Below are 12372 nucleotides of genomic sequence, written 5' to 3'. Positions count from 1 at the left end.
CCGGCCTCTCGCAACTTAAAATCTTAAACATTTAGCCGCGCGTATTATGTGGCAACTCCGGCTAATTGCCGCAAACACGAGCCACGAAACACACACACTTGTTTGTTTGCCGCTTGTTTGCGACGTTGGCTTTTCGCCTAACAATCTCTGCGATGTCCAAATGCCCAGTTAACTTTTGTGATTCAGTTTCAGTTGCTATTTCTGTTTCTGTTCCTTTTGGCCTTTATCAGCCATGTGAACTAACCAAACAGCAACAGAAGCACAACGACAATGGCAACACCATCTGCGGCATTCAATTTAAGGGGATTAACTGCTAATTTTTTGCGATTTCACCCAATGCCAGCGGCATTCCAGTTGATTTTTTTCCAGCTCCACACCATACACTCCGTACACTCCATACACTGCATATACCATATGCATGAGCACTCGAATGTGGGAGCAATGCCGTGGGGCTTTTACAGCTAAATCTTTGGGGATTCCAGACACACACACACACTCACATGACAGACACCCAACCGCCTGTGGAGCCAGTGACGGCAGCAAAAAAATTGCAGCAGTTAGCCCATTTAAAGGGTTAGGGGTCCTATGACTATGAATACCAAATCAGATAATCAAATTAGTCAAAAGTTCGCTATAATCTCTAAGCGGTTTGGGTAGAACTACCCGGATTGCTGGGCGGGAATGAAGGGATGAAGTCGGTGAGTCTGTTTTTAATCCGAGGCGGAATTCGCTTTTTGGGCATAATGAGCGAAACCACGCTACCAAATCACCAGCGAGCACGCACGAACAGTCACTCCTGGTTATATAATCTGATATGACGGAGTAGTCCAGCCAGGGGCTGGGTAATTAAATGCCTCCCGAGTACTATTGTAATGAGTAGATCCCGAGTGCCTAATCTCAGATTTGCAATGGAAAAGCTTTGTCTGGGGTTGAACTTGCCTTCGTCATATGCTCGGATATTTCTAAGACCAGAATCAAAGAGGAAAGGACTTGCAGATCGAAATCAAAGCGGAACTATACTTCAATACGCAATTTGAAAGGCGTGCAGCGCCATAGTGATCCTAAGCCGATTTTGCTTAGCAACGTCGATTCAAATGGCAAAACGATAACTCTTTGTATCACAATGATCTAACATTCTACTATTCCTCTATAGTTGTTTGCCAATAAGATCGAATATGGTTATATAGGACTGATAGTTTGACCAATAAGAACTCTCAACTCGTTGGGATCAATCGCAATAATGGAATACATAAAAGTAGAACTTTGATTGGTTATCCTGGGAAACTGCCTTTCGAAGACTAGCACTACCGACTTTCATACATACATGGATGATCCCGTCTAGACCCCTAGCTCAAGTCCCCTTCGCAGTTATCCTCCTCTAGGGCTTTATTTTATTTTCACAGCCTCGCTGCTTGTTTGTTTTTGCTCTGGCTTTTATTTTTGCGGGTGTTGGGCAGTGGGCGGTTGGCTGTGGGTGGTTTCGGGTGAGCGTGGCTTAGGTCAGTGGGCGGATGGGATGTGGGGGCTTGCCCAGCTCCAACTTGCTCCCATGGGCACTGGAAGGATGACGGTGGGTATGGGGATGAGGATGAGCTCTGCCCGACGGCTCAGTTCGGTTTAAGTGCCAAAGCGCGCCGTGCATTGTTGTTGCTCTTGTTGGCAGCTCTCCCTTGCCAGCTTTACTTCGCATTTGTGTGAGTGTGTATCTGTGGGAGTGCTTATGTGTATTGGTGAACTGGTGTCTGCCACTGTTGAACTGGAACAACAACAGCAACAAAGCAAAATCTAGTGAACTTCATAGGGATTAGCCTGCACGAAAGCAACAGATTTAAAAGCTTTCGCTCTGCTTTTTAAGTTCATTTGAGCGCTTTGTGTGTTTGTTTGCTGTGTGTTGTTTGCCAGTGTGCTGGTGTACTGGTGTACTTGTGTACTGGTGTGTGAGTGTGCGGCTGTAGCCTTTGTTGACAAATGCGACTTGACAGTGGTGTGGCAAATCTGGTCTGCAGACTCAAAACACACGAGCACCCAGCTGTCAGGGTGTTAAAAGAGGAACTCAACTCAATGGCGGGATCTATTGTGTGTGCAAGTGTCCTTGTCCCCGGTGTACGTTCCTCAGTTCCTGAGCTCCCACTTCCCACCACAGGTCACTCACTCACAGGTCGCAGGACACAATTCACAGGGCTAGATTTATTTTAGGCTGAGACAAACACACACACACACACAGAGAGAGAGTCAGGTTCATAATCCACAGTCTCAAACATAATCCAATTGCTGGCCAGGCCATTAAACATAAACAACAAACTGCAAACAGCAATAACCGGCGCGAACGGAACGAAAACACACAGAAAACACTGGGCACAGCGAAAAGCAGTTACACCAACCTTCTTCCAGCATGTTTGGCACGATACTGAAGCGGAAACCGAAAACTCAGCTGCGAGAGTCGAGAGTTCTGGCCCACACACACACACACAGGCGCAGCTACGGGGGCAAAGGCACAGATACAGATGCAGATACAGATACACGCACACAAATGGATAGCAACATGTGGCTCTGGGCTCTCTCTCTCTGCCGCTCTCGCTATCGCCACTCACATACACAGGCACACACACACCCCCAGCCCCTCTCTCAATCGTGCTCCCTCTCGCTCTCTCTGCCTCGCACCATCTCGCTTGCTCTGCCGTTAAGCCCTGGCCCCGCATTACGCTTATCAAAGTATATCTCTGGGATTATACGAAATGAATGGAATTAAGGATTAATTTCCAAGGGATGTCATTTCGTTTTGGGATAATGCCCCAGCTGTACGTGTGTGTGCGTCTGTATCTGGGTGTTGGTGTTGGCAGCAGCTTAAGCTATAATGGATTCGGGTTCACAGTTTCCCGTCGCCGAGCGCTGTAGCTGAAGCTGTCGCAGGCGATGCTAAGGTTTGGTTATAAAAATACACCGGAGTTTATAATGCCAATGCGGGTTATAGAGCAGTGGCGTGCTAACCTCGAATAAAGGTGCTCAGCATTTGGGATAAGTACGGTGCATGGTGGATGGGGGGTGGATTATAATAGTGGAGAACATGAACTGCATTACAAAACCTATAGCTACAATTTAACCACAATGTATTTTTATGAGATCGCTATTTGGGATACTAGCCCTAGCTAATATTTCAATGAAATTAAATTATCTGATACAACGAGAATAATATCTGCAGTATAGAATATCCAGAATAGTGATTATCTTTTTTGATTTCTCTAGAATATAATCCAACAAATTATTGATATTTTTTCGAATGTGTAAATATCTCAGATGACCCGACCCCCCTTATGCGCCCATGGCCAGCCGGCGACGCCGCTGTTCATTATAATGCCAAGCGATCCATAAAACGAAGAGTTAAATCCGAAATAATAATCCCGCACGAAATTAAATCCCTCGCCCACACGGCCACCAAAAGCAAACGCAAACGCAAAATCCCAGCCCCCACAGCCGATACCCTCCTCCCCCCGGCCGCCCTGGCCGTTCCGATCCCCCCTAAACCCCCGCCACACCGTCACTGTTTGCATGGAAAAAAGTTAATCTTCCAACAGCAGCAGCAGCCGTCGCCATCGACTCATCCGCAAACCGAGTCTCGGAGGGCGGGCGACGAAAGGGGGTGGGCTGTCACTGCGTGGGGCCCCCGACCTCCGCCGCCCGCTACACTGCCACCCCCCGCCCCAAAAAACCACCGCACGCCCTTCGAAAACTCCAACTCATGGCATGCTTTTGGGCCTTTTTCGGTTGCAGTTGGCAGCGACGTCAACGCGGGCAGCTTTAGCTCTGCCGGTTTAAGGATTAACACAGACACACTCACGCACACACACACAGATGCAGATATAAACAGGCGCACACACAGATACACTTACACTGGGACGTGGCTGGCACCAATACACGGACAAATAAAGCACACGCAATGCCCAGAGCACAAAATCGTTGGGATTAATGCGGGATCTACTTTATTGCGAAAATATGCTCGACCCAACGAAAACGGGCGGTTGAATGGTCGCTAGGGGGTGGGGGGAGGAGTGGATACGATTTGGCATTGGACAGTGCGAGAGAGAGTGTGTGTGTGTGTGCGAGTGTGCGCTGCTATCCGTGTGGATGCGTTGCGGCATCGCCTGGGCATCCATGGATTGTCAGTGACTTAAACGAATTGGGATTACGTTGCGTATGATTCATATGAAGGCTAAAACAACAAAGCACCAGACAGCCACTGGCTTTAAACAACAGCAACAACAACAATGTGTTCAGTGCATATATGTATATGCATGAATATAGATGTATCCGCACTTGTAGGCAGCACTGGTCGGGCATTCGAACGGATTACAGGCCCATCCCGACCCCACACCCACACCCACAGCCATAGCCATACCCAAACCCAAGGCCCTTCCATTTCGACGTGGTCCTTACCCCATCCCGAATCGCTGGTGGAGCACAAATTGAAAATGGACAATCGCCTGCCCGACTGCCAGGCTGCCAATATGCCAGCGCCCTGGATAATCCCCTGCGCGATCAATAAGCCCTGCCAGCACACCGAGAGAAATTGTCTGCCTGTTTTGGGTTCAATAAACTGTTCAAAACTGATCACATAGAGGAAAGAGTATTATTTGGTATCTGAATTATCTCAGCATTTCTATATTGATTATTTAAAGTATTTCTCTAACTATGCATTCTTCTTACAGTTAGATGCAACTTTAGTTTCAGTGACTCTGGATTACTCACATCTAATGCAAATCCGAGCATTGCCGTTTCTCGCAGTACATCGCCTGGAGTTGGGAAGTGCGGCAAGCGAGGTTGTGAGTTGTCTGCCGGCAGTTTGGCAGGATTGCCAGTCGTATTGGGATTAGCATCCCCAAAGACTCGACCTCGACTCGCTCCCAAAACTGGCAACTGTCTGGGCCGCCGTCTAACCCACCTGGCTCATAAACACACACACTCACTGAGTGGCTCACGCATACCGTTGCAGCTGAAAGGACACGCACACAGACACAGACACGGGCACGGGCACGGGCACAAGGACGCATTAGCTGGCGGCCTAATCCCGACGTCGTTGCCATTGCCAAAGCACTTCAAAAGCAAAAGCAAAGGCAATGGCAAGGACAGGGCACTGCGAGCTGAGAACAGAAACAGGAACAAAAACAAAAGCTTAAGGAGCTGGAAACTCGAAACGTGAAACTTCTCTTCATTTGTGTCTGATGGGATTAGGGCTAAAGCCAGATAAAGGGATAAGGGATTCCCAAATAATGTCGTGCCCTCGGCTCAAGCAACTCGGGCTGAAACTCGAAAGTTTTTGGCGCCAAGTTCGCATGCAAAGCAGGCAGGCGAAAGAGATGGCTAGATGCGGATAGAGAGAGAGAGAGAGAGAGAGAGAGAGGAGGGCGTACGTTCTCTACCCTTTTTCGGCTGGATGTTCGTTCACCGGGTTCAGGAGGCTTAGGTCGCAGGATAAGTCGCAAACTTGATGCTTTCGCCTAATGTCCTTGGGTGGTGGCTCCTGCTTTTGCTCCTGTTCCTGCTTGTGCTCCCGCTCCTTTTCACTATGATGATGATGATGATTTTGTTTTCGCTTTTGGATTATGAGACGCCCAGTTGCATTCGCATTAGTTGCTCTCGCTCGCCTGCTGATTTTCCTAATTCCCCTAATGCCCCGTGTGTGTGTGTATGTGAAAATAGAGTTAAAGTGGAATATTGAATGTGTGCCACAGAGTGGGTGAAATTCAATATGAAGTGACAGGAAATAAACGGTTTAGCAGCGGCATTAATTGGCACTCCGGCATTTGTTTGGAGTCTAATGGGATGCCTGTACGGCAGGCAAAAACTCAAGAAAGTGTATGTCCTTCGAGCGGAGGGCTTATGGCAAATCCCGATTGCAGCTGTTCTTGCCAAAATGGAAAATTACCGAATCTTATAATATTCATAATCGAACCCCTTGGCCAGACCTGGTCCTTGACTAATTACAAATGCGCTCCCAGCATAATCCCACTTGTGTATTAATAGATACACGCACTACCACATATATTTACTCGCACAAAAGCGCTCAAAGTTAATGCTGGTGATTTATACTTGCAGTTTCTGCTGCCAGTGCCACTGCCACTGCCACTACCACTGCTGCTGTGGCTGCTGTATAATACGTACTTCTGTTTTGATAATCACACGGCACACAGGGAGTATATATTCGATTATAAACCGAAAACGCACAGGGAGCCTTAAGCGGCTCGAATCGAGCTTTAAGCTGCTCCACTGACGTTGCACGTTGCCGGTTGCAAGTTGCAAGTTGCACGTTGCCGGTGGGAAGTGGATGGTGGGCGCTCGGGCTCATCCGGGCCCGTTGTGGTGGCAGCTCCGAGAGCTCGATTCGTTCACCTCTACCAACATTTAAATCCTTAAAATTTGTAGTTCTCTTTGTGTGAGGGATAAAGGGACTAACTGAAGCTGGAGCAGCAGAAAATCTTCGCCCGCATTGTACGAAAAAAAGATATCTTTGTGCCTTATAATTTAATTTATTATTATGCCTAATATAAAAATTTATGATTGCTAATATATATTTATTCTAAAGAACTATAATCGATTCCATATCGATTTTGTGAGTTAACTATCTCCCACTTTAAATGTATCTCTAAGATAAACTCTGTGCATTTTGCAGTGCACTCGATGATGGTGGCTTAACTCAATCAGCATCACCTGCAGCACCTGCCTTTAGCTCCTGGCGATGTCCTGGCTAAATGTATTCCAATGTGTGTGAGCGTATGTGTGTTTATGTGTGGCTGGTTGGCAACAACCGGCTTTTATTCTGCAGTTGTTGTTGTTGTTGTTGTTGCTGCTGCCGCACGGGCCAATCCCTTTTTGCTTATAATTTGGAAACGTTGCCTCCTGTTGCGTTTGGCATTTATTCGAATTTGTATCTCAATCTGAGGCTGTATCTGTATCCGCATCTGCATCTATGCTCTATGCGCTAGCACATATGCTCGAATGGGGCTTGGGCTTTAGATAGGTGATTGGGGGATTGGAGATTGGTAGTGAGAGTGGGAGTGGGCAGTGGGTTTTCGGGAACCGGCTTAGGTGAGTGGTATCATTCAGCTCCGCACTGGCCACTGTGCATAACGCTTAACACTTAAGCTCCTACCGCTCAACCACCGCCCAACGCCCCCAGTCGCCCCAGCGAATCCATCGGCCCAGGGCTTAGCCACTCCTCTCACAGGTGAGAGTCAGGCGATTCGGGTGAACGAGGAGTCGTAGCTAGTTTTGCGTGTGATTGCGAAACCGGCTGCTCCTACTACCGCTTTGAGTTGAGTTCAGTATCTCTTATCCTGCAGCTGGAGCTGTGCAATGCTTTTGTGTCGCCTGATTACCAGTAGCACTCGGAAACCGAGTAATGCGAGCTGCAGCTGGAGCTGGAGATGGAGCTGGAACTGAAGCCGAAGCTCGAGCTATATTCTCTGCAAAGTTACTGACCGGCTTTGCCGACACTTGTGTGTCCATCAGGGCTTATCGGGTGCTCTTCCGTCCAGCCCACAGGCTAGAGTCCACCATCTCATTATACAATCCCGCCTCATGACATCTGCATAATAGCCGATCGAATGGGTGCCCATTTTTTGAATCCTTGAGCGCGTGCTTATGTCCACAGGACGCTCATAGTCCTGTATGCATGGTGCCGCCTGGCTTATGACACATGCATATGCGGATGCGGATGCGGATGCAGCTCCTGCTGCCGCTGGTGCTCCACTTTTGGTGGCCAAATGCAACAATGATTCAATAGCAGGGTCAAGTGGGTGGGGCTGGCGCAGCCTGGTTCGTTTTCCCGAATGCGTTGATCCACAAACGTGTCGTTAACTAAGGCGCAGTGATTTTCAATTGCAGAACGCGCCGCCTGCATGGGTGTATGTGTTTGCATAGGCTTATAGGTGCCAACAGTGTGGCAACTGCAGGACCAAGGGGGTTGGGGAACTGGTGGGCGGTGGGCGGTGGCACGTCGTGCATATTGACAAGTGCAGCCGGGTGGGGATTTATTAAGGCTAACGTATGAAAATGTTGCATACTAAACTCTGCATAAATCGAAACGCAGCAGAGACAGGCGAGAATCCCGAAAACAGGAGCATAAAAATGGCCCCGAAATGGAAAAGCCCAGCTGCCGAGTGGGCGTTGGGAGGTGCGGCAGGATAAATATCGTGTTGCGTCGCTGAGCAGCTTAGGCGCAATAAACACGCACACACACTCGCATTCAGAAATGTGCACAACAAAACGCATCGAAACAAAACAGATTTACATATGAACCCACACTGCAGCTGTTCGAAATGTTGGAAATGGCAATGTTAAATGACAATAATAACAAAAACAGCAATGGCAATGCCAAATGACGGCAACAATAAGCAAACAAAAAGCGTAGGATGGTCGTAGGATTCGGCATCCATGGGATCCCGTCCCCATCTTCACCTCGTTTTGTTGTGCAAATCCTCAAAATATGCTACAAAGCACATTACACAGATACGCATCCATACACACAAACACACACAGACTTACACAACAGCAGGATTCACAAATTCACAGCAACAAAATTCAAATCAAATCCTCTCCCTGTTGCAGTTGGCAGTTGGTTTAAGTTTTTGCGAACATCGTTTCTTCCCGAAGGCTTAAAGTATCCGGTATCCTAAAATATTAACAGTCATATTTATCGCTAAAGTCAATTGTTTGCCCAACTATTTGCAAGGACGAAGCCACAATTTGGTCCTCACACATCCACCTGCCACCTGTTGATCCATCGCACACGTGCTCCCACATCCTGCCAGATTGCGTATACGCAGTGAGTGCCCGAGAGACGAGCGACTGAAGCCATAACAAACAAAAGCAAGGCACGCTTCCTGGCCTCCTGCATCCTCCTCGGCGATTCACTCCACAAGTGGGTGCTCACTTAGCACCCACCGAGCCACCCAGCCACGCCGCCACCCAGCCAACCGCCCACCCAGTGAAACCACCCACTTCCTAAACCAGAAGCGAATGTTTGCTCGCACACACAGACATTCCGGAGACACACAGATACACATCCGTACACAAAATAAACGTTATGAATGCTTCATATGCTTAATCCAGGGGATTTCGATCCATATACGAGTGTTGTGCGTCTGTGTCTGTGTCTATGTCTGTTTCTGTTTCTCTATCTGTAAATGTGTCCGTGTGCGTGGCTGAATGGAGCGAAGGAAATGATATCGTTGGTATGCAAAAGGCTTCACAGTTTCCATTTATATCCGACAGATACTCGATGTATGCATCCGCAACGAGGTGGCACAGGTTCACTTCTGGCCAGGGCTAAACTATTGATGAACCAAACAAGATTACCATGGCCATTGCTCAAGGAAAGCAACGTACATATGTGTGCGTGTGCTTCCACTGAGTTTCTGTGGGATACGTGCTTAATGCCTTGTGAGCAAATCAAATGAACTTTTCATGGATTAGGCCGGCTGCGTTGGGGCAGAGGAAATCCCTGGCCATTTCCATTTGCCATCAACCAGCAGCAGCTGGCCTGATTAAAGTTGTGTCTTTAAAGGGGCGGTGAGTTTTCCCCACACCTATATTCAACCTGCCACACAGACACAGACCCTTTAATTACGCACATAATCACGAACTGGATTATGAATAATATTAAATTCCATTATTTATGCACCGCAACTCGATGACTACGAATTTGAAATTTTGAAAACATATCATCAATCTGGAACAAGTTTTAACTATCTGATAATCTCGCTTCCCTACTATAATTGTCAACTATTAATTAGAAAACTATACCCATACATTACAATAAGAATGTATTTAATATTCTTAAGCAAGCCTTCACGTTCAAATTTAGTGAATGAATTGATATATAAAGCTGCCTTTACTCACGATTCACTTTGCTGACGTCGAACTCCCGTCGCGAATCCAAGGCCGGATGGCTGAGCAGCTTCTCCTGCTGCTGGGCCTGCTGGACGCCCACGGCCATTCCAAGGGCGGCTGGTGGGAGGCAGGATATGCTGCCCCGCTCCACGCGCTCCTCCCGATCCCTCTCCCGCTCACGCTCCCTCTCCCGATCGCTCTTGGGGGTGGCATTCTGACTAGATGAGGCAGTGGAGGAGGAGAGCGCCTGTCCCTCGCAGTTCGTTGGGGGATGGGCGGTGGGTGGTGTGCCCTCGGAGGATCTGCGTCCAGCCAGTTCGCCACCGCCCACTCCAGCGCCTGCCTGCTGTGCTTGCTGATGATGATGATGTTGCTGCTGCTGCTGCTGCTGCTGGTGCTGCTGCTGTTGTTGCTGGTGGTGCTGCTGCTGCATCTGCAGCTGGGTGAGTTTCTCCTGCACACCCTGCAACGAGGATCTGCGGTGCTGATCCTCGCCAGCCACGCCCACACCCACACCCACCACACTGTGGGGCGGCGAGAGGGAGTGCTCCTTCTTGACGGCCAGATCCGCCAGGCTGGCCGAGGCGGAGGATGAGGCATTGGGGGATTTGGCATTGGCCGCGGCCACAACGGCGGCCGCGTTGGCAGCTCTGGTTAAGGCCAAGGCCTGACTCTGAAAAGAGAATGGAGAAAAAAGGGGAGAAAACACAATGAGTTACTGGAGTCAGAGATTTTTCATTTGTCGCTTGTTTGCTCGGCTAAATGATCCGGTGAAACTTCCACCGCCACTCCGAAATAGAAAACAACCCAAATTCGCTTTATTGATTAAGTCAACAATGGCCCTGAGAATCGGCGTCTCAGCCCTGACAGGCGTTGATTTCTATTGATTTGTGAGCAACAGCCAGTGTTTGCTTTCTATAATTTAGCAAGTAATTTGCTGCACAAATCGTGGCGAATCACGAAATTGTCTTTAATGACGCGCAGATCTCCGACTCGAGATCGTTGTCGAAGCGTAACTAAATTAATGTGGCTCTCGTCTCCAGTCCATTAAAGAGCAGAAAGCTCTTTCACATACTGAAAGAAGACGGGGCCCAGGTCCACGTCGAACCCAAGGCCCAAGTCCGAGCCCCCACAAAGCGGCAATTGATGATGGAATCGGAGCCAGAAACTCGATCGCAAACCCAGTGAAATCAGTGATGGCACTCTGCCCTTGCCGAGTGTTGACCGAATTCCAAATTGGTCAGTAAGAGATCTTTAATTCGCTTTGCATTGATTGCAAGCGCTGGACAGAAACTGATGTACTAATCCAAAATGAAACACATCTGGTATATGTAGATACATACATAGCCATATACAGTTTAAATCTAAGCATTTAAGTTCTCCAGAACTAGCTCATGAGTGATATAAACTCATCCGTCTGCTTATTTTCCCACTAGCCATCCCGATTTGAAACCAATAATTATAGCGTCTCGCTGTGGCTACCGTTTTTACCGTTTATGCCGGCTGGGCACGCACGGAATTCCAGCAGCTTCTAAATCCCAGGGATTCCAGCCCGCCGGTTTTTTAGTCCCGTTCCGTGCGTGCGGATTGGCAAAAAATTATGGCATTGGCATTCGCGCTGGCTTTTCGGCTTTTTGGCTTTTTGGCGCTGATCGTGCGGATAAACTTAAATCGAAGCCGAGGCATCGGGACTCTGATCCCGGCCAGGTCGATCGTCGCCCCTGGCTAGTTTGTCAAATGAGGGCATAAAAACAGCGGCAGCCGCTGCCCAAGGAGATCCTTTTCGAAAACATGTTCGGAAACTTAATGAGGGCAGAGGGGCTTGCCTTTGGATTGGGCTCCATCGCGGAGATGGAGCAGGAGCTGGAGCTGATGCGGCGTCTCTGCTTTCCACAGTAGCCGCATCGAGTTAGCGATCAGCGACAAGCAGCAATCGATCTTGTGTTATAATCATCGCCAGCTCCCCACCTATTCCTCTTGGCCATCAGCGGCGATTTAGGCCCGCAAAAATTCATTTACGCTTTAATCAATTTCATTCACTATGCAGAGGCAGCCGATGAAGCAGAGGAAGTGGGAAGTGCAGAGAGAGAAATTAGATATTTCAATCCTTAAAATTGTGAACACATCCTACAGCTCATCTTCACAAGATCCTTAAGCTCATTATTCTACAGCTGTGGTTGTTCCTTTTGGCTAACAAAGTTTCTTTCAGTGCCGTGGAGTATGGAAAGGAACCCGCAGACAGAGCAATTTTCGCCTAAGGCCTCCAGCCGACAATTTCAGCTTACATTGATCTCGTCTTGTCCCGATTCCTCTGCCCGTTCTCCTTCTACCCTTCTGCGGAGTGGCTACTTGGCTTCTGTTCCTGGCCACATGTCAAGAAATTGACGAAAATTCGATCAAAATTTTAATTGATCGCCCTGCAGTGATTTGGGTTCCCGAAAAATTGATCTACCCATGCCGCACATCCCCGGATACATACATATATAT

The 12372-nt window shown here is 48.4% G+C and overlaps 1 protein-coding gene across 2 annotated transcripts in view; it reads right to left on the bottom strand.

The window, feature by feature from the left end:
- Window positions 1-12372, bottom strand: part of LOC6735683 — a 42230-nt gene that overhangs the window by 12974 nt on the left and 16884 nt on the right. Inside the window, exon 2 of one of the 2 annotated variants that reach the window (XM_039291485.2) lies at window positions 9895-10558. In XM_039291485.2, coding sequence (XP_039147419.1) covers window positions 9895-10558 — 664 coding nt within the window. Of the gene's footprint in view, window positions 1-2381; window positions 2422-9894; window positions 10559-12372 lie in introns of those variants that run through there. The other variant, XM_039291486.2, reaches the window with a different exon arrangement.

Source organism: Drosophila simulans, chromosome 2R (genome assembly GCF_016746395.2).
Source record: "Drosophila simulans strain w501 chromosome 2R, Prin_Dsim_3.1, whole genome shotgun sequence".
Classification (NCBI taxonomy): domain Eukaryota; kingdom Metazoa; phylum Arthropoda; class Insecta; order Diptera; family Drosophilidae; genus Drosophila; species Drosophila simulans.
This window is presented reverse-complemented; position numbering and strand designations above follow the sequence as displayed.